This window comes from Watersipora subatra, chromosome 1, assembly GCF_963576615.1.
Source record: "Watersipora subatra chromosome 1, tzWatSuba1.1, whole genome shotgun sequence".
NCBI lineage: Eukaryota > Metazoa > Bryozoa > Gymnolaemata > Cheilostomatida > Watersiporidae > Watersipora > Watersipora subatra.
In genome coordinates, this window is record NC_088708.1 from 65289179 (window position 1) to 65311885 (window position 22707).

The 22707-nt window shown below is 35.1% G+C and overlaps 1 protein-coding gene across 1 annotated transcript; it reads right to left on the reverse strand.

The window, feature by feature from the left end:
• Positions 1-521: 521 nt before the first annotated feature.
• On the reverse strand, positions 522-18115 carry LOC137397025 (uncharacterized). The gene is made up of 6 exons (XM_068083307.1): positions 17964-18115; positions 14274-14449; positions 13186-13324; positions 12370-12548; positions 8364-8496; positions 522-912 (listed from the first exon to the last, which is right to left on the reverse strand). The coding sequence occupies exons 1-6, from the start codon at positions 18013-18015 to the stop codon at positions 812-814; spliced, it is 780 nt and encodes a 259-aa protein (XP_067939408.1). The 5' UTR covers positions 18016-18115; the 3' UTR covers positions 522-811.
• Positions 18116-22707: the final 4592 nt, after the last annotated feature.

A 22707-nucleotide genomic window follows, 5' to 3' on the forward strand; every position in this document is an offset into this window, starting at 1 on the left:
TCTGTTGCTGACAGCATTAGCATTTTAGTTGTCATTTTTGCCATTGGTATATTTTTTGGCTATTGATTTTGCTATGAATATGTAGCTAACATCCTTAATATTAGCATGTATTACAAAAAGTATTATGTTTTCTATAGTATTTTCAGAGAGAAGGCTGTAACTCATCTTGCTTTTATTTCTTTGTTTGTAATTATTCACCATGTTCTTTTACACCAATCTCATTGCAATCACTAAATGAAAAATATGCTTACATATTCAGAAGGTGTCTTCTCTTTAAACCTGTTGAGTGGATATTACTGGTGTAATTAACTTTTATTTCTACGAGTTGTTCTCATTATAGTTTTACTGAAGTACCCAATCTTCAGTTTGATTTTTAATGTCACAGCTGAAACAATAAAAATAAAAGAAAGATGTAGAAAAGAAAGTGAGCTATATTTAAACTGATTGTTTCACATCACTTACTTATGCTCAACTGTTCTCTCTAGGTATTTTAAAACACATAAAAATCTTACAATCGGCACATGAATCCATGTGGTATAGTGTGATATGAGTAAAAAGATAATCAGCATTTTGAGATGTAGCAGAGGTTAAGGTCGCATACAGCTGCTATAGGTTTATTTCATGTGATAAGGTGGTGAATAAAAAAATGTGTTAATCAGGTTCAATTTTTAATAATCTTTAAATTCTCTCATAGCGAGTGATTTATCTGAACGTGTTGAACCTTAAAAAGGAGAGGAAATTTGTAGTGATCTGTTTGATTTTAGAACCTGGTTGAATGTGGCAACAGTAAAATAGCTTTTGATCCTAAACATTATAGATGATAAAAGAGTATGCAGCAAGCAAGCATGGATAGCAGAAGAGGAAGTGGCTCCAAATGAAGATTTTCACTACTACTTGTTACTCCTTGGTCTCCTACAACAGTAACATATCAAATTAGTTTGTTAGTTAAAGCGAATGATATTAAATTAGTTTTATCCGAATGTTCAAGGCTGTAGATTGCGCGTCAGCTCATGACAATTACCTCATTTAGCCCAACATTTTGTCCACTTATAGTAATTGTTTGAAATTTTTCAGCAACTGCCTCAGAGGTTTGTATTGTACCAAGTTATAACTAGTCACCATTCTACAGCATTTGACACAGTCAGAGCCTTAAAGATGTGGTTGCGTCAAAAAGGTCGATTTAATGAAATTAAGACCAATAAAAGGCTAAAACATCAGCTACAATTTGATCCCACTTTTGTCTTTGTAGACTAACCCTGTCCAGATGTATACCCATTTGAATGAGGCCCTCTTTTAAAAAGCTCAGAGTCCAGCGGGTGCTTCATTTGTGACGTAACGAGCAATACATGTGCAAAGAGCCCACGAGCGATAAATATAAGATCTGTTCTTTAGCCAATCATCAGGACGAAATTCTTATATAGGTCATATTAAATGTTATCGCTCCTAAAACGAGTTGTCCGTAATGTCGCAGATTCTCGTTCTTAGAGAGATTACTCTATAACTAGATAGTTGCGCGCATCGACTACAAGTAGATTTTAGTAGCTGCATCGACATATTTATTTTACATTAATCATCAGACATGCAGACAGGTTATGGCTAAAGCTGACAGACGTCAGTAGCGTTACGCTGAAGAGGAAGATAGGAGAATGGAGGTGAATTTATCTTCAACTTTGAGTATCCTATACATACATGTATATTCTAAGCTAACGGTAATAATTTTAGTAGTCATGAATACATCTACTGATAAGTAAAATTATAACTTTTTGCTATCACGAATCACCGTTGCATAACTTTTTAATCGCTTCACAACTTGTTATCGTGTTACCTAGCTATAGCATTTTCTTTGGCATTTTAGCTAGTAAATTAGGTTTATGATTAAAATTTATATTCAGTGTGTAAAAAGTGAGAAAAATCGATCGATCAATGCTCATCTTCAACTCTCAGAAACAAAGCTTCGAATTGTTGGCTTGGCGTATTTATGCTTTTGTTAAACATTATTTGTTTTGAAAACTATCTAACTCTCAAATTGAAAGCTTTCAGTGGATACGCATTAGAACGACATATATATATATATATATATATATATATATATATATATATATATATATATATATATATATGAATGACATTTATTACATTTTTTTTAATGTTGCATGATGTAAATGTTTACAGGTTCACTAGCGAAGCAGTCGTGTCGGTCTGGAAACTGCCATAAATGGAAAAGATAGACATGAATGTGTGCTGTACAAACCATAATATGTTTTGTTTGAGTTTGCTGCAATAGATTAATTTGTCCTATTATATTAACTGAAACTATGTGAATGGCCACAACTTAGATGGATTTTTTTAATAAAAACTTTATGCTGCGATGTAAATATTTTGGCTTGTAAAAATTATATAATAAAATATTGTTGTTGCAGACAATGCAAAACGTGATTTGCAGAACATATTGAATACATTATAGTCCTGTTATCATCTGTGCTGAAATCTTCTCTCATAGATGGATTTATGAAGTGTAATCAAAGCTGTATTGACAGGTACTTTTGCACAGCTCGATTCAATTCCAACGAGTCAAATATTAAGTTCAAAAAATTTTATGTTCCACCCTACTAAGTGAAAACAGGTGAGTCCACAAAACGCCAACCAGGCGCCAGAATGGTTTCATTGACCCTTTGCCAGAATCAGTGGGTTAATTGATTTCAATGAACTTGACGTTGTTTTGCGTTCACTATTTTGATCAACTCATAAAACCATTTGTTTTGTACTTGAATTAACTAATCGTATGGGACCAGTAAAATTATCTACAAATTAATACTACATAATAATGACTAGATAACGTAGACTTTTTGGGATACAGTTGGTTTCGCCATATATTCGTACATATTATTTCCAAAGATGGCGGCGGGCATATTTTATTTAGTAGCTAGTTTCCAGTGTGCGAGTAGCAACTGAGAGCTTAGCTGATACAAAGGCCGCAAAGAAATAAGCTGACTCAACGACTTAATTACTGTAGACCAGTAGAATTGGTAGTCGGTACTCAAATGTTTACACAGCATTTATGACAAGTTTTCAATTTCCCTTATTTGAGGTGTTTGAAACATTAAGGATGATATATCTGTAGCTGGATTTAAAATTTTATTTTAGCCAGCATGAGCAAATACAAAATAAAATATATGCCAAAGGAGCCACGTAGGACTAGACTTTTATCGCAATAGCCGATGTGAATACGAGAGATAGAGACAGGTTGTATCACGCCTTACATCATTTTGGGCAAGTCTGGGCATGTTTTTTTGGCGTGAGCATTTTTACCGCGATCAAATTTTTTGGATTTTAATCTTCAAATATCTTGGCAATAAGATCGCCTAACACAGCAAACAACATATCAACTGATAGACAAACAAAAATACTTCCTTTTAAAATCAACTCAAATTTGATGCAACCACATCTTTAATGTAAACTTCGAACGTTGAACAAAAAAAAAGCAGGCTATTAGCTTGGGAACCTGGCACCTGCTACATTAAAAATTGAACAAAATATTTGGCTGCTAAGTTGTAATTTATACTCCAACTGGCTCACAAGTCATGGACTCAGGATGATTAAGGTCTGTTTGGTGAGGATTATGTTTGGTGAGGCAACAAGAATAGCAACACTCAATGACACTCATTAATTCACTTCTTTTTTATCAAGTCAAATTTATTGATGCTTCTACCTTTTTGACCTTGAAAAATCTTTACAAGCTTGAGGGGTTCCTCCTTGCTCTATCCCTTTTTCTCTCTTCCCCCGCCCTCTCTCTCTCTTTTTCTCTCTCACTCTCATCTATTATTCCTTTTTCTTTTTCCTCTCTTTTTTTCTTTCACTCTCTCTCTCTCTCTCCCTCTTCCTCTCTTCCCCTTTTCCTCTCTCCCTTCTTTCTCTCTCCCCCTCTTTCTCCCCTCTCCCTCTTCTTCTCCCCCCTCTCTCCCTCTTCCCCATTCCCTTTCCCCCTCTCTTTCCCTCCTCCTCTCTCCTCTTCTCTCCCCCCCCCCTCCCTTTCTCTCCCTCTTCTTCTCTCCCCTCTCCTCTTCTTCCCCTTCTCCCTCTCTTTTCTCCACCTCTGCCTCTCTCGCTCTCTTCTTTTTCCTTTCTCTCCTTTTTCTCACTCCTCTCTTTCCCCCTCGCCTCTTATCCCTCCCTCTCTCTCCCTCTCTCTCTCTTTTTCTCTCTCATTCTCTCACTTTCCCTCTCTTTCCCTCTCTTCAGCTATCTCAATCTCTTTAGCAATCTACACCCTTGCCAACGCTACTCATACAACTGTACGGCATCAGCTGCATGTTTATACACCATAGTAACAGAGTAACAGTTTATAATTGAAATTATTCTGGAGAGGCTAAGGACAATTTATTTACGATTTTCCACAAAAACCCTAGATACATCGGTAGTACAAAATATCAAATTAGATTCATCCAAAAACTTGAAGTCACCTATCTTCTACTTGCCACTATCAGCGAGTCACCTATCTTCTACTTGCCACTATCAGCGAGTCACCTATCCTCTACTTGCCACTATCAGCAAAATGCGGTTATCATTGCTAAATAATTGTTGTAAAGCAAGTATTCTGTCAGCTCAGTTTACAGAAGCTAAACTATTTATAAATATAACAAACAGCGGCGCTCAGAGATTAATTGACAGAATTTTAAAATTGTATCTACTTATAACAATACTATTGTGATATTATATCTAATTGTAACAACATATGATTTTGATGTCAGAAAACAAAAAACTAGTTTTAGAGGCAAAAACACTTACAACGCAAGTTTCAAACTGCAACATAAGGTCATTTGGCTGGCAAAACACGGACATATAATTTATGTCAATTCTAGTGATTAGACAATGCGTGAACATGATGCCAAAGCGCTTTTGTTGCTTGCCATTCTAAAGCATTTTTCTCATCTAGGCGCCACGCTACATTGTTTTGGTTGTCGAGCATAACAGATCAGTGTAACATGAGTTCGAAGCAGATCCCACAAATACCAAAAAATTCTGACTCGTATTTATGTCTTTTCTATTTGTCAAATTATGGTTATAGAATTACTCCAATCAGATTGTGCGTACCATCTCGTAGAATAAACTAGCAAGAAGTTGTTTCTTTATACAAAATAGAAATTTAAAAAACAAACCATAAAATTTAGCGATTATCATAAGTCATCGGCATAGACCTTATCAATGCTCTATTTTTAATAATAAATACTTTGAACAGACATTTTTAGCTAATACAGTTAAACCTTTACTTAAGCAACTTACTTCCACTCCAATTTACCCTCCGATTCCATGTAAAAGATTTTGTAAGTGGAAACCTTTTTGCTATACAAATGCCCTACTTTGTTCAAAGCTTCTATAAAACTAAAACAGACATATGTATAAATTTTAAATCATGCAGTGATCAAAACCTGTAACAAACACACATGTATGTTTGAATTATATTACAACATAAATAAACAGTTAAGCTAAAAAAAATGAAAGAAGAGACAAATGACAAATGAAAACTACGAACAGCAGTCTGTTTGATTACCTTTGACGTTGGTCGTTTAGACGAGGCTAAAAGTAGACTGCAGGGAGTGGAAGGAGGGTGATCAAAAACTGTTGCTGTTGTATTGTTGCTTTGGTTTTGTTTTGCTTGAAATCGATGTTATTAAGAACGCAAGTAGAAAAATTTATTTACATCAGCACCGAAAAACTATCTTCATACAGAAAGAAAAGCACAGAATTTAAAATGCTAGAAAGAAAAGTTGCCCAACTCTGTATAGGATATATGATAACTGTAATTTTTAAAATTTAACAAAATTTTTCTAGTTTTATTTTAAAAAATCTTTCATAAATCGAAGCAAATTTTCTAGAAAAATACGTTTCATAACAAGAAAATTTTGCATATAGAGTTTTTCGTATGTAGCGTCTTTCATAAGTAGATGTTTCACTGTATTTTCTAAAAATATATCTATCCACTTCACGATTTGAAACTATTTACAAAACCTGGTTTCTGGTTAAAATTACGAAAAATATATTATTCCAACCCCAATCTGTAATGTTATGTGCTACTTTGAATGCAATAATATTTTCTGCTGTCAGTTAATTTTCACTGATGCACCAACGAAGCCTACTTTATCTAATTCAGTTTCCAGCTTATGATTGACAGTGTATTAAAAATGTTGATGGTTAAATCAATGATATACAGTCCCCCAAGAATAGCCGACGGCTCTCATATGGGCAGGGTTCAATGATGGAGCTCTGTTGGGATGAACCCAAACACGGCACCCAAACAAACCAATATGCTGAATAAAGCTCTTTGTAAATTTACAAATATTATGAACTATAGTGGTTATTTTACTTATTTGTTGAATTCATTTTGTTGTCAAATAAATATAGTACCCCAATATTGTCACCATTATGATCAGTCAGTTGCCATTCGCAAGCATTCGCGATATTAATAGTCACAATCGTAAAATAGCCCAAATTCGGTTTTGTATTTAGATTTTGAGTATGAAAACTACACTGCACAGTTTTGCTGGCTGTCCCATCTTATTGGCCAGGTAAAACAATGTGACAACGATAAAAGACTTTGTCATTTTATATTAGGGGTGGCAAAATATTAATCAAAAACTAGGAAAAAAGGCCATTGTTTGGGTAATTTCGCGTAAATTATATTCAACTATAAGCATATACTACGACTTTTACCAATTTTAAAATTATTAAAAATAGGTAATTTGAAATGTTATATTTTGCATGGATCCATTATGTTGGTTAGGTATCACCCCTACATTGTAGAAATTCAAGGTTTGCTATTGTGAACCGCGGGGTCTACTGACTAAATGAGCTAATGAAACGATAACAGCGAGTCGTGTTTTCCAAAACCTAACAAGGCAACGTGACCGCCCCGCGAGAGTCGTGTTTGCTCCGAAATCCAGGCTAGCACAATCCTAACAGGGCTCCACCATTAAACTCCGCCCTTATGATAGCCGTCGGCTATCCTTGGGGGGCTGCATATCATTGGTTAAATAAAGTACTGAAAAACTTTTGGCTTGTCCTTCTCATATCCACAAACTTTGAGTTATCTTTTCTACGCCACTGTCAACCTTATGTGATTGAACACAGCAAGTACTTTATCGGTGATTTGCAAACTAACTCATTGACACAATTTTAGCATACACTCAAGAGATTTGTTATAAAGCAAGCATTTGACTGATAGCCTACACACATTAAACTATATGAAAAAAATCTCAGGCTGTCGATTTCAATGATGTGTGATGTGATTGGAGCGTACGATTGGAGTTCAACCGCCCCATGTTTTGTCTGATGATATTTTTGTTCATGCGGAAACAATTAAATGGCACGCAAAGTGGTTGGAGCTGAAGTGAATCCCAAGCTGTTTGTTTTGCAATCAAAATTAAGCGGTAGGTTTTTGTAAAACAAATGGTTTCTTTTTTAGTATGGTACTGCAGGATGCAGCATGTAACTCTATCAGAACTGAAGTTAAAGACCAGTGTGTATATCAATATATATGTATGTCAACTGAGAATAGAGCAATTGATGACCTTACCAACAAGTTTCAAAGTCGCACTCACTTACCTGTTACTATGGTAGAAGTTGAACCACCAAGCTAATGTTTCATTTATTCTAATTAGCTAAAACTGTGTCTAATACTAATTGAATTGTGTTTGCTAAATTGACTGCTTTAGATATTTATGCAGCATGAGATTGCTATGAAGCAATCGTTGAAGGATGAATCTAGTTAACAGCCAAGCTGTGGTTTTTTAGCTTCATAAAGAGCAAAGAAGACAAGCTTTGTTTGTGTCTAGGTTGTCATATTAATTTACCGCCTACTGAAAAAGGTTGGTGACTCTGAGAAAAAAACTTTTTTGGAGGTGCTAGTAAAAAAGTGGTAGTACTAGAAGTTTTGCTCTCAAGCTCTAGATCCTAAATAACACGGAATAGTGGGTGGGGTGATAGATCTTATTACCAGTGCCAATATAGAGGGCTATTTTACTCACCGCCATAAAATCTGGTAAACATGTAAAGAGCTTATATTTAACAAAAGTTTCTAAAAAACAACCACTTGGTTGTGTTTCAGCAAATTTTATTAGAATGTTTAATTAGCTCATTAATAGAATAACTCCCATGTTGACTGCATATCACTGGAAGAGGCATGTAGAAGATAACTCCAAAGTTATTGATGCAATTAGTTCAAGAGAAATATATATTTTTGTTACATTTTGTCATACATACCACTCTAGAATATACATAAAAAATCCAAAGGTTCCCTGGCTGGAACTTTTGCTTATGGCAGACTTTTCTGTTTAGGCAGGTGTACAGAATCAAAACTCTATACTTACCTTCTATGATATCAATCTTTTGATAACTATAGCCACCTTCATTTGTAGCTTCAAGAGTGTAAGTTCCATAACTTTGTGTTGTCAGTAGAGTTACTTCAAGCGTTACAACATATTCCCCATTTTTCTCTTCTATCTAAAATGAATATGCTTGAGGAATTTGGTTTAGGATTTCAGCAGATATTCAATCAATACAAACATATGAAGCAAACAGAGAATGTAGTTCTATTTTCAAGAACTTAGAACTAGTTTCATAAAAAGCTAGCGCTAAGGTTTCCTCTATGAAGTTTGATCTTGTTTAACATTTGCATTATGCCCAGCCAACTCTGAAAATTTTCTTCTCTGAAAATTCATTAATTTTGTGTACGCACAATCAATCTCCAATGTGCCATCTCATAGAAACTTGAGGTACGTCTCTAGTCCGCAGGTTGCCTCAATAAACATTTGTTACATTTTACTAACTAGCACAAAGATCAACTTTAAAAAAACTTACTGCATGTATATCAGCAAAACTTACTGCATGTATATCAGCAAAAGCTTACTGCATAGATATTACAAAATTGAACCATGAATTGCGTGAGAGTGTTTTAATGCATCCTTATCATTTGAGAATTTGCTCAGGCAATATCGGATAAACATAAAACAGATTTTAAAACTGTTTGTTTTAAACATTAAAATATTAATGGTTATCGCAAACTATTTGAGCAAGTCAAATATTCGCATTACAATGACGACGAGATAAACGCGTAAGAACGATACACATGGTTCTATTGAATGCGTGAAGTATACTTGTGAAAATATTTTCAGCGAATGAGGTTGCATGAAAGTGTAAACAGAAACCATCTCGTTCAATTACGTCCTATTTGAGCCGTTTTGGAAAGAGAATCCAAACTACGGCGGTCTCGTATGGCTGCAATTAACTGTTCGTTTTTGAGCTTTAAAGAGCTTGTAATCACATTTCCACATATTTTGCATCTACAACACAACAGAGTAAGACATGGTGAATCTTTTGATACCAAATAACTGTAATGTGAATTTTGCTGCAAGTCAATCTTTAAAGTCTGTGAGGCAACTTAGTTGTTTCATGACAGGAAGTCAACTTTCATTTGCAATTGGACTTGTCTTCTTTGCTGGCTCTGAGCTGCACTGATGAGGCTTCAATAGTCGAAACAGCACTGTTTGTAGCATGAGTATATCTACATGTATATATATATATATATATTTATATATATAAATATATATATTTATATAGATATACACATATATATATGTATATATATAGATATATATATATATATATATATATATATATATATATATATATGGCTATGACATGATTCAAGCCTTCTGGTTGAAGAAATTGGCATCACTTTACACTAGAATGGCTAAGAAGCAGATGGAATGCCTAGTAGAACAAGGTGACCATCCAGAATGGCTGACCAAAGGACGAACTGTACTTCTGATAAAGGATCCAAATCAGGGGCCGATTCCCAAAAACTATCGACCAATAACGTGCTTGCCCACCACTTGGAAACTGCTCTCAGGAATAGTTGCAGACAAACTGGAAGAGCACATGAGTCACTATATGACCAGTGCTCAGAAACGAATTGGGCGCAACACCCGAGGAGCTAAACATCAGTTACTGGTGGATCGGACGGTCTGTCAAGACAGCAGGAGAGGGCAAACCAATCTTGCCATGGCTTGGATTGACTACAAAAAGGCCTATGACTCAATTCCCCATAGTTGTATACTTGAGTGCTTCTGTATGTACGATGTTCACCCTGCTCTTGTGACATTCATCAAGATGTCAATGACCAAATGGAAGACGGAACTGGAGGCTAATGGCAAAAAGCTGGCGAGTGTACAAATTAAGTGAGGCATCTATCAAGGTGACTCCTTATCGCCGCTGCTCTTCTGCATATGCCTAAACCCTCTAAGCAATATGCTGGAGGATACTCAATATGGGTACCAGTTTAAGAGTGGCACCAAGATAAACCACCTTTTCTACATGGATGAAATCAAGCTGTACGCTAAAAAAGAAAGGGACATTGATTCGCTAATAGACCTTGCTCAGGTATACAGCAAGGACATCGGAATGACCTTTGGTATTGAGAAATGTGGAAGGCTAATTCTTAAGAAAGGCCATTCTATGCTCACAGATGGCCTAAGAATGCCAAATGGTACCATCAAAGATATAGAAGAAGGGTACAAGTACTTGGGGATTATGCAAAGCAACATCAACCACAAAGCCGAGGTACGTCACAAAGCCATTACCGAATACAAGAAACGCCTTCGGCAGGTCTTACGGAGTCAGCTCAATGCCAAGAACCAAGTCATGGCAATAAATACCTACGCACTGCCAGTAATAAGATATCCAGCAGGCATAATAAAGTGGACTGAGGAAGCCATCAAAGAAACAGATATAGCAACTCATAAACTGCTGACCATGCATGGAGCACTCCACCCAAAATCTGATACTACTAGGTTGTATCTTGATAGAAAAGGTGGCGGTAGAGGACTCAAAAGTGTACAGCAGACATTGAAAGAGGAGGAGCAAAGCATCAAAGCATATGCAGCCTCCATGGCCATCTCAGATAAGTTGCTAGCTGAATTTCAATCGGCTGCTCTTACAACGGACCTACGCCCTGATGATGAGGAAATTGACTGGCACACGAAACCTCTTCATGGTGCTTACCACCAACAAATATCTAAGGTTGCCGATCTTCACCAGACATATATGTGGCTGAACAAAGGAAACCTAACGGCCAATACAGAGTCGCTAATCATGGCAGCCCAGGAGCAAGTGCTCCCAACAAGGCAACTCCAAACGAAAATCTATCACACTAGAGACGATCCTAGATGCAGACTGTGCAAAGATGCACCTGAGACCATCCAACACATCATCAGTGGATGCAAGCAGCTAGCAGGGAACGCATACACTGAGCGGCATAATCATGTCGCAGGTGTTGTGTGTAGAAGTCTATGTGATGAGTATGGCCTTAATAAACCACAATACTGGTGGGAAGCTCCTGGTAAGGTCAATGAAAATGACCGCGCTAAGATCCTCTGGGACTTCTACATCCAAACTGACAAGCATGTCCTAGCAAACCAACCAGATATAGTGGTGGTAGACAAGGAGAACAAGAGGGCTACTATAATAGATATAGCAGTACCCAATGACTACAATATAGCCAGCAAAGAAAAAGAAAAGGTAGAAAAATATCTCCCTCTTGGAGAAGAAATTGAAAATTGCTGGAATGTAAGAACAACTGTAATCCCAGTAGTCATTGGGGCACTGGGCGCAATAACACCGGCGCATAAAATGTGGCTTGCCCAAATACCAACAGCAATCAACTCAGGTGAGTTGCAGAAAAGTGCGCTATTGGGAACAGCTAAGATCTTGAGGCGAGTGCTCAAACTCCCAGGTCTCTGGTAGGAGACCCGAGTTAGAGCAGAATTTACCACCCATACGGGTATCCGGGGTGAGGAAACAATTTTTATATATATATATATATACATGTATATATATATATATACTTTGATATATATATATACATGTATATATATATATATATATATATATATATATATATATATATATATATATATATATATATATATATATATATATATATATATATATATATATATATATATATATATAGATATTTCTACTGTGATATCTTATCAAATAATGTTCGATCAAGTATCTGTAATTTAATAGACAATCAAACCAGCTTTTATTCTTGCAATTAAAAATAAAACTGCCATGAAAAAGAGCTATTTCAAAACATTCATGAAATTTTAAATTTTGTTGAAATTATTATTAAAAATATAAATCAGTATATTTTAGTTACTTTAAAACTAGGTGAGATTTAGCACTTTCACATTGCTACAGAAGACTGTGAGTAGCTCATAGCAGTTACATACAGAAGCAGTTTCACAACAACTTCACTTCTTGTGATTGTTACTAAAATGCATGGCTGTCACATAAATTGTATTGACTCACAGTGCTAATATAGCCCAGGTCTTCATTGCTGGAGTTAGCATTAAAAGTGTGTCCACCATTTCTTCTCACCCACGTTACATTTGTCTTGTTAGGCAATGGTTTTCCCCTAACTGTGCATGTAACTTTTGCTGTACCGGAATTGCTCTTGACTCGGTTCGGGCAGAATACCTGTGGCCTTTCTGTCAAAGTACGAAAGAGGACTTTGTAATACTCTTAACCTGTTTCACAACTTTCTGACATCAGTTTAAAATAAAGGTTACTTTGTCTATGCACCTTGAGTTTAGGTATGACTTACTTATGTTACGAATTTAAGTCATACTTACACTGGTAAGTGTGACTTACGAAGTGTCATACCTGCTAGTGTATGACAAGTAGTATATTGCCATACACTACTGCCAGTTATATGTACATGTATATACTGCCAGTTATATGTATATATGCATTTCTTATACAGCAATATTATTTACATGCAGAGCCACATAATACTGCTGTATAAAAAATGCATTTTGTATATGCTAAAAATGTTTTATTAGAATTGAAAAATGTTTTTTAGGAAGAATTGTTTTATTAGAATATTTGGGTCATTAATAGAATAACTCCCATTTTGACTGCATATCACTGAAGGTGGCATGTAGAAGATAACTCTAAAGTTATAGATGCACTTTGTTCAAGAGAAATATATATTTTTGTTACATTTTGTCATACGCACCACTCTAGAATATACATAGGAAATTCAAAAGCCCCCTGGCTGGAACTTCTGCTTATGGCAGACTTTTCTGTCTAGGCTTGTGTACATAATTAAAGCTTAATTCTTACCTGGTCCTTCTACGACTTCAGTCTCATTAGAATAGTAGCCATCAGCATTCATAGCTTCAAGAGTGTAGACATCATAATCGTATTTTGTGAATATAGTTATTTCAAGCGATACAACAAATCTCCCATTTATCTCTTCTATCTAAAATGAATATGCTTGAAGCATTTGGTTTAAGATATCAGCAGATATTCCTTCAATACAAACGTATGAAGCAAACGGATAATGTAGTTCTATTTTCAAAACTTAGGACTAGTTTGATAAAAAGCTAGCGCTAAGGTTTCCTCTTTGACTCTCCTCTTTGTTTTTTCTCAACATTTGGAGTATTCTCCGCCAACTCGAGGCAAGCAGTGTTGATATAAAACACACTCTAGTTCTATCACATCTTGAACTATATGCTTATTGATAATAACTTGCCTAGTTTTATTCTTATTCTGTTATAGTACAAGTGAGGATCAAAGCTATTTATTTTAATATTTAGTTTTATGTCAAGTTCACCGCTAACAAATAATAATTTTGGCAAAAATTCATTAATTTTGTGTGTGCACTCTCAACCTCCAATATGTCATCTCATAGAAACTCAAGGTACGTCTTTAGTCTGCAGGCTGTATTAATAAACATTTGTTGCGGATTACTAACTAGTGCAAAGGTCAATATCGAAAAAACTTACTGCATAGGTATTACAAAATTGAACCATGAATTGCGTGAGAGTGTTTTAATGCATCCTTTTTAATTGAGATCAGGCAATATCAGATAAGCATGAAACAGATTTTAAAACTGTTTGTTTTAAGCATTAAAACATTAATGATTATTACCAATCATTTGAATAAGTCAAATACTATTTCAGTGAAAATGTTAATAAAATATGTAGGTAGTTACTGTGAGGATTCATAAGATTTGAAATTATCATAGAAATATACTTAGAGATAACATAGAGATAACTGGACATTATGTCATAACTCAAGAATAATTTTTCTCTGCAATAGAACAAAGAGTAGCTTATAGCAGTTACATACAGAAGCAGTTTCACAACTTCGCTTTTTTGTGATTGTTACCAAAATGCACGGCTGTCACATAAATTGTATTGACTCACAGTGCTAGTATAGCCCAGGTCTCTATTGCTGGAATCAGCATTAAGACGATGTCCATCTTTTTTCACCCAGTTTACATCTTCCTTGTTAGGCAACGGTTCTCCTTCAATTGTGCAAGTAATCCTTGCTATCCCATGCCTAGTCTTGACTTGGCTCGGGCAGCCCACGGTGAGATTCGCTGTCAAAATAGGAAAGAGGATGCTATAAAGCAAATTGAAATTTTTTTAGATTGGGAAAAATCATAAATTTCATAAGCATGTAAAATTAATTATAATATAGATCTCTCGTTGCTCACACGCAGTGCCTAGTTTTGTTTAAAGTTGTAATTATCCCACCATGACTACGATGAACTAAAAGTGGGGCAGTGACCCAGATTGAGTGATATATTGAGCCAGAATATGATGGTTCTGACAATCTTTGCTTGTCTTTTATAACATGGGCATGACAACATTGGGTACCAGTCATAATCTCTCAAGTTTGAAGGGTTGGCTCATCGCTGGAAGTTGTTCTCATATGTTGGAAGACGACTCCGATGATTGGTTCTCTATGTAGCTATGGAGTTAACTAATACAATAAAAAGCATCGCAGCATAGAAGGATTATTTCAATCATTGTTTAGAAGCGAGTGACATATTTAACTCAGTCATACCATAAGTTATAGAAGAACAGCCATGTAAGTTATACAATACAATTTTATAGCCTGAAATTTGGGAGCTCAACATTTATAATCTTTAAAAGCCCAAAAATCATTTCACTTTGAACTCTGAAAATGACTATCCTTTCTTACATGTTTAGAGGCAAAAGTAAGCTGGTTATAATTGAAGATGAGTCAGCAGTACAAAGTATTGGGAGTTAAAATAGTACAGCAGAGAGTTGATGGATTCAGCAGACCTGGTGGTTGTGCGTGTGCCATCATTGATAAGTGACTCTATTTACCGTCTGACAGAATGTCATATTTCATCAATCACATTGATACTGTTTACCATGAAATCTTATGCTTGTGACCTACATTCAAAAAGCATTTTATGTTAAAACTAGAGCATGACTGAGACACTAGCTTACAAAAGCTATCTTTAAGAGAGGCATCTGTGTAGTAGCAGATCACATACTCCTACTTTTAATGATGCCGACCATAAAAACAATCAGAAACACACCTGGTACTTCTTACAAAACATTACATGAAGAAAAATGAACTATTTACATGAAATCTCTGTTTTGTAATGTGTCACTGACAGTATTAAAAAAAACTTTGCAGTTTGTTTGGAGAACTTTTGAAAGGCGATATTTCTTTAAAGGCTTTTAGAGGTAAAACATTTGAATCATTTGAATCATTATTATTATTATTGCTATTGAATCATTGTTATTATTATTGCTATTGAATCATTAACAGCCCAAAATATTGCTATTGAATCATTAACAGCCCAAAATATTGCTATTGAATCATTAACAGCCCAAAATATTGCTATTGAATCATTAACAGCCCGAAATATTGCTATTGAATCATTAACAGCCCAAAATATTGCTATTGAATCATCAACAGCCCAAAATATTGCTATTGAATCATTAACAGCCCAAAATATTGCTATTGAATCATTAACAGCCCGAAATATTGCTATTGAATCATTAACAGCCCAAAATATTGCTATTGAATCATTAACAGCCCGAAATATTGCTATTGAATCATTAACAGCCCAAAATATTGCTATTGAATCATAAACAGCCCAAAATATTGCTATTGAATCATTAACAGCCCAAAATATTGCTATTGAATCATCAACAGCCCAAAATATTGCTATTGAATCATCAACAGCCCAAAATATTGCTATTGAATCATTAACAGCCCAAAATATTGCTATTGAATCATTAACAGCCCAAAATATTGCTATTGAATCATTAACAGCCCGAAATATTGCTATTGAATCATTAACAGCCCGAAATATTGCTATTGAATCATTAACAGCCCAAAATATTGCTATTGAATCATTAACAGCCCGAAATATTGCTATTGAATCATTAACAGCCCAAAATATTGCTATTGAATCATTAACAGCCCAAAATATTGCTATTGAATCATTAACAGCCCAAAATATTGCTATTGAATCATTAACAGCCCGAAATATTGCTATTGAATCATTAACAGCCCAAAATATTGCTATTGAATCATTAACAGCCCAAAATATTGCTATTGAATCATCAACAGCCCAAAATATTGCTATTGAATCATTAACAGCCCAAAATATTGCTATTGAATCATTAACAGCCCGAAATATTGCTATTGAATCATTAACAGCCCAAAATATTGCTATTGAATCATTAACAGCCCGAAATATTGCTATTGAATCATTAACAGCCCAAAATATTGCTATTGAATCATAAACAGCCCAAAATATTGCTATTGAATCATTAACAGCCCAAAATATTGCTATTGAATCATCAACAGCCCAAAATATTGCTATTGAATCATCAACAGCCCAAAATATTGCTATTGAATCATTAACAGCCCAAAATATTGCTATTGAATCATTAACAGCCCAAAATATTGCTATTGAATCATTAACAGCCCGAAATATTGCTATTGAATCATTAACAGCCCGAAATATTGCTATTGAATCATTAACAGCCCAAAATATTGCTATTGAATCATTAACAGCCCGAAATATTGCTATTGAATCATTAACAGCCCAAAATATTGCTATTGAATCATTAACAGCCCAAAATATTGCAATTGAATCATTAACAGCCCAAAATATTGCTATTGAATCATTAACAGCCCAAAATATTGCTATTGAATCATTAACAGCCCAAAATATTGCTATTGAATCATGAAAAATACTATATATCCTTTTTACATGCTTCGAGGCAGAAGTAAGCTGGTTATAATTGAAGATGAGTTAGCAATACAAAGTATTGGGAGTTATGAGAGTACAGCAGTAACTTGATGGATTCAGCAGACCTGGAGGTTTTGCAAGTGCCATCATTGATGGATGACACTGTTTATTGCCTGTCAAAATGTCATATTTCATCAATCACATTGAATATTGTTTACCATGAAACCCTATGCTAGGGGCCTACATTCAAAAAGCATTTGATGTTAAAACTAGAGCATGGTTGAGAGACTAGCTTCAAAAAGCTGTCTCAGAGAGGCCTCTGTGTATCAGCAGATCACATACTGCTACTTTCAATGATGCCAAGTGTGAATACAATTAGAAACACACCTGGTACTCCTTACAATACTTTACATGAAGAAAACTAATTATTTGTATAAAGTCTATGTTTTGTATTGTGTCATGGAAGATATCAGGAAAACTTTTATAATTTTTATATAACTTTCTTCGGTGGGTTTGTTGTGAGAAAGTTCTCATGATCCAACATGTGGGTGCTTCTGCAGGAAGACAATAAACAAATCTCTAATGATTATAGTGTCGACTTCGTTTAGCTATTTTAAGGAGAGCAAAATGGAGTCATGTACTGAATTTAAGGAGTGAGTGGAATATAATAAGGCAAGTTATGGCGAGAGTGAAATATAGTCATGTATTGAATTCTTATAAAGACATATTTCAGATCATTCAAGAAAGATATTTCTCCTAAGATACAAGTCTTATGTTCACTATGAAACACAGAGTAAGCTCATAACTGAAGCTCTAACTTATAAATGCTCGAAGACCTTACTAAAGAGAGTAAATGAACACTGACCATTGCTCCCTTGAATCCATCCACAGATCCCAAACAGTACATAAACCAACATTTTAACAAGATTTTATTGCGAGAAAAAATTTTTGTTCAATCACTAGTTTGAGCTTCTGCCCTATTGCCACCTGTCTGCATCTGTCATCGCATCGAAATTATTATTCCACTAGTAACTAATTCTTAAAATTTAAATAGCTATATCGGTGCTTGTTTGACAACAGCCTCTGATTGGTTGAATGTATTTTTGCAGCCAATGAAGCATAAAAATTGATTGTGAGTTTTGAGGCCAATACGCTCTGGGAGAATGTCGGATAGAACTTGCTGACTAATACAATGTTTTTAAGAGTAATAACAAATCACACCCGATACTTTCTAGCTAGCTGGAGCAAACATTATTACACATACCAATTAAAGTAGGTTACGACACAATCACGTAAAACTTGTCTGTCTGTTTATCCTGTAGATGGTTAAACTTTTTCCAATTCAAGCAAAAATTCAATCTCAAAAAGTGTGATGGTAAGAAATGGTAAACTAGTTGAGGTTTTCTCAATTAACTTTAACTTTAGTGAAAATAATTATCATAGACTGAGTGAATTTTGTTTTAAACCCATTCTCTTTCTATAGCTTCCTCTTTTTATGATTTTATCTATCATTCTCATATGATGTACGTGTTTATGTATGTACTCGGTTTAATTACATGCTATTATCTTTAGTGACACAATACAAAACAGAGACTCTATACAAATAGTTTATTTTCTTCATGTAATGTTTTGTAAGGAGTACAAGCTGTGTTTCTGATTGTATTCATACTTGGCATCATTGAAAGTAGCAGTATGTGATATGCTGATACACAGAGGCCTCTTTGAAAGACAGCTTTTTGAAGCTAGTCTCTCAACCATGCTCTAGTTTTAACATCAAATGCTTTTTGAATGTAGGCCCCTAGCATAGAATTTCATGGAAAACAGTATCAATGTGATTGATGAAATATGACATTTTGACAGGCAGTAAACAGAGTCATCTATCAATGATGGCACATGCAAAACCACCAGGTCTGCTGAATCCATTAACTCTCTGCTGTACTATTATAATTCCCAATACTTTGTACTGCTGACTCATCTTCAATTATAACCAGCTTACTTTTGTCTCTAAACATGTAAAAAGTAAGATGACGTTTTTTTCATAGTTCAAAGTGAAATGGTTCGTTAGCAGGATTTAGAACTTTTAAATATAATAAATTTTGACCGTCAAAAGTTTTTAAACAACTTTCAACTTTTAAAATTTCTCCAAACAAACTTTTTTCTGATATTGTCAGCAACACATTATGGAACGGAGATTTTATGTAAATAGTTAATTTTTCTCGTGTAATGTTTTTAAGGAGTACAAACTGGGTCTCGAATTGTTTTTATAGTTGACATCATTGCAAAAAGCAGCACAGTGATTATATTACAAAACTAGTTTTCATGTTGGTCGGTGTATAAACAGCTACTTGAATCAAACCGGATAGGAAACCTGCAGTTGAAAAAATTCACTTTCTATTTTGATGGTCTAAGAACTTCGGAAAGTACCGTTTTTCAGGCTTAAAAAGTATGCCCAGTTTTTAATGTATAAAAATTTCACAAAATTTATGCCAAAGGTATTATTACTATTACATCAAAAAGTTTCAGCAGTATTTAAAAGACCATTTATTTACCTCTTGTTCAATCACCACCTAGATTGGTACACTGTTGTCATGACAACAGTGTATCATACACTGTTGTCATGACAACAGCCTAACTTGGCCGAATCGAATAATGATAGAGGAGTTGGCCTTCTCCATCTCTTCTAATCAGCCTTAGCTTTTTGTGAATTCAACCCATGAACATGTTCATTTAGGGCAGTTGTCATTAATGTATGCCAAGATGTATTCCTGAGTCTTTGATCAAATACAACATGGTGCACTTATGTGAAAAATTGAAGTTCTAAGATTGCCAATTGATGCTGGTGTTGCTTGGGGTGGGCCTGCTTTTCTACATTAAATAAGCAGTACATAGGCATGGAGCTCAGGTAGTCTGCTCTTGTAACTCATCCTACTTGCAAGAATTTTTTAACCTCCTACAACACCAATCTTATTATAGTAAAAAATATGATGTAAAGCCACAAGGGGGACAACTACTTATATTTATACAACACTGATCTTCTTGTAATCTTCCTTGAAGCTGTTAGACGGAAGAAATTGCATATGCGTAGACTGTAGATGATAATTGAACTGTTTTTAAAAAAGTTATTTGTATTGGACTTGAGCTCATTACATACCATTTAGTCATGAAATCACATGCTATTACATGAAATCACATGCCATTACATAAAATCACATGCTATTACATGAAATCACATGCTGTTACATGAAATCACATGCTATTACATGAAATCACATGCTATTACATGAAATCACATGCTATTACATGAAATCACATGCCATTACATGAAATCACATGCTATTACATGAAATCACATGCCATTACATGAAATCACATGCTATTACATGAAATCACATGCTATTACATGAAATCACATGCCATTACATAAAATCACATGCTATTACATGAAATCACATGCTATCACATGAAATCACATGCTATTACATGAAATCACATGCTATTACATGAAATCACATGCCATTACATGAAATCACATGCTATTACATAAAATCACATGCTATTACATGAAATCACATGCCATTACTTACATTAATTCACTGTTTTTTGTCTTACTGGCAGACTAACAGTATAGCCTGGTGATACCACTGACTTGGCTGGGCTTATTTTTCATTTATATTAACTGTAAGTGAATGTTGAAGTGGCTGATTCTCAGAAACCATATGGAGTTTTGATGCCAAATATGAGTAATATGAAAATATTACCTCATATTTGCCTCATATGAAAATATGAGTCATTTAGAGTTTTGATACAAAATTTTTTGAGCAATCTGTCAGAAGGCATGGAGCATATGCATATGAGGTTTGGATAAAATTGGCCAAAAAATTTAGAAATGCATAGCATTTACATGGAGTAACATACACACATGCACACACATGCTCACACATGCACACACATGCACACACATGCACACACATGCACGCTTGCACACACACGCACGCAAGCGAACTTGGTAGTAAGTGGGCCCAGGCCTTTGCTTAAAACCAAAGGGGTATCACTTTAATGATTCCTTCTACTAAAGAGTCTTCTTTAGAATCTGTAGCAATAGTAGCAGTGTCTTTAGAATAGTTTGGAAAGACAGTTCAGTGTCAATTTCAATGAAATATGAGATAAGCTGGCTAAATATTGTCTCAAGCTCTCCAATCACTATAAGTATCACTTTTGGTTAGACATTCCACAGTGTTCGAAGCTCAAATCCCAGCTCTTTATACTTTTTTCGTCTTCTTTCCTCTTTACTATGGAGTCTTCTGGAATTCCTATGTCAATAATCTGACACTCTGCTGCTTCTTTGTTGATTAGTACTAAATCTAGTCTCCTGGCGTTTACTATTTTATCAGTCCGAATGAGGAAGTTCCATAGCAGCTTCATTTGGTCATTTTTAGACACTCCACTCTATGGTAATACCACTTCTCAGTGTGTGAAAGGTTATGCTTCTTACAGATACTTCAGTAAACTGCTTGTGCTGCTTTATCATGTCGACATTTGTATTCTATTGACACAATTTTGAGCATTTGCTTACAATATGGCCGACTGTTTCGTCCAGGGTTTTACACTGTTTACATTTAGCGTCATTGGTGTTACTCTCAATCCTTGCTTTCCTGTAATTGGTTTGCAGTGATTGGCCTTGTGCTGCTATTATCAGACTCTCCGTTTCACACTTAGGCTTGCTCTTATTATCCACTTCTATGTCTCTGGTACTGCCTGCTCATCCGTCTGCCTTTGTTATTGCCCATTCATTGGTTTCTGTGTCCATTCATCTAGTTGTGCACTTTTCTATTTCTATCTATATTCTGATCTTGACATGTCTTGTTCATTGGTGGTTATTAGCTCACTTGAGTTTTGTATCATTTCCATCACACTGATCTTTGTGTATTTATTCAGGCTATGGCTATCACAGTCTATAATATTCTCAACAATCATGAGGCTTTTGTTTCCCTTCTTCCTCTTTACACAGATCCTGTCTACATCCGGTCTAGGGCGCATTCCACAGTGCATGGCAATCAATTTCCTTGTCTTTCTGTCAATCTGCTTCAACTCATCCGTAATCCACTGTACAATGCCTGCCCCATACAAGGATACAGTCCAGGTATTGATAGCTTGGAACATGTTTCCCAAATTAAACTTTGATTTCAAAACTTTCTTTACTCTATCCTTGTGTTCATCATATATTTTCAATATTATTATTATTACATATATATTACATAAATACTTCTATCAGTGTTGCTGATTCATCTGATAGTGGAGCCAGATGATGTGGAGGCATGTTATACTTGACTTACTCCTGTTGGTAAGGCACAGGGGCACAGAGATGGTTCTGCAAAACTAGAAGTCTAGTACCTAAAACTGCATGGCTCCCAAAAATAGGCCAAATTATTGACTTCTAAAACAGACTCTGTATGCTGAAGTAAAGGTCAAGGCCAGTATTGCACAAGCTGGCTTAATGATGACTAGTTGAGATATGATATCGTAAACACTTCCATCAAGTTTGAGCTATGCCTCGCCGACCAGCATGTCCTTCTCCACTTTGTTCCACATATTTCTATATTAGCTTTATA

Coding starts and splice junctions, on each gene's coding strand:
- LOC137397025 (XM_068083307.1), bottom strand. CDS start 18,015: ATGTTGGTTTATGTACTGTTTGGGATCTGTGGATGGATTCAAGGGAGC. Junction 14,450..17,963: donor ATGGATTCAAGGGAGCAATG/GTCAGTGTTCAT, acceptor CTATTTTGACAG/CGAATCTCACCGTGGGCTGC. Junction 913..8,363: donor AAAGATTGATATCATAGAAG/GTAAGTATAGAG, acceptor TTACTGTTGTAG/GAGACCAAGGAGTAACAAGT.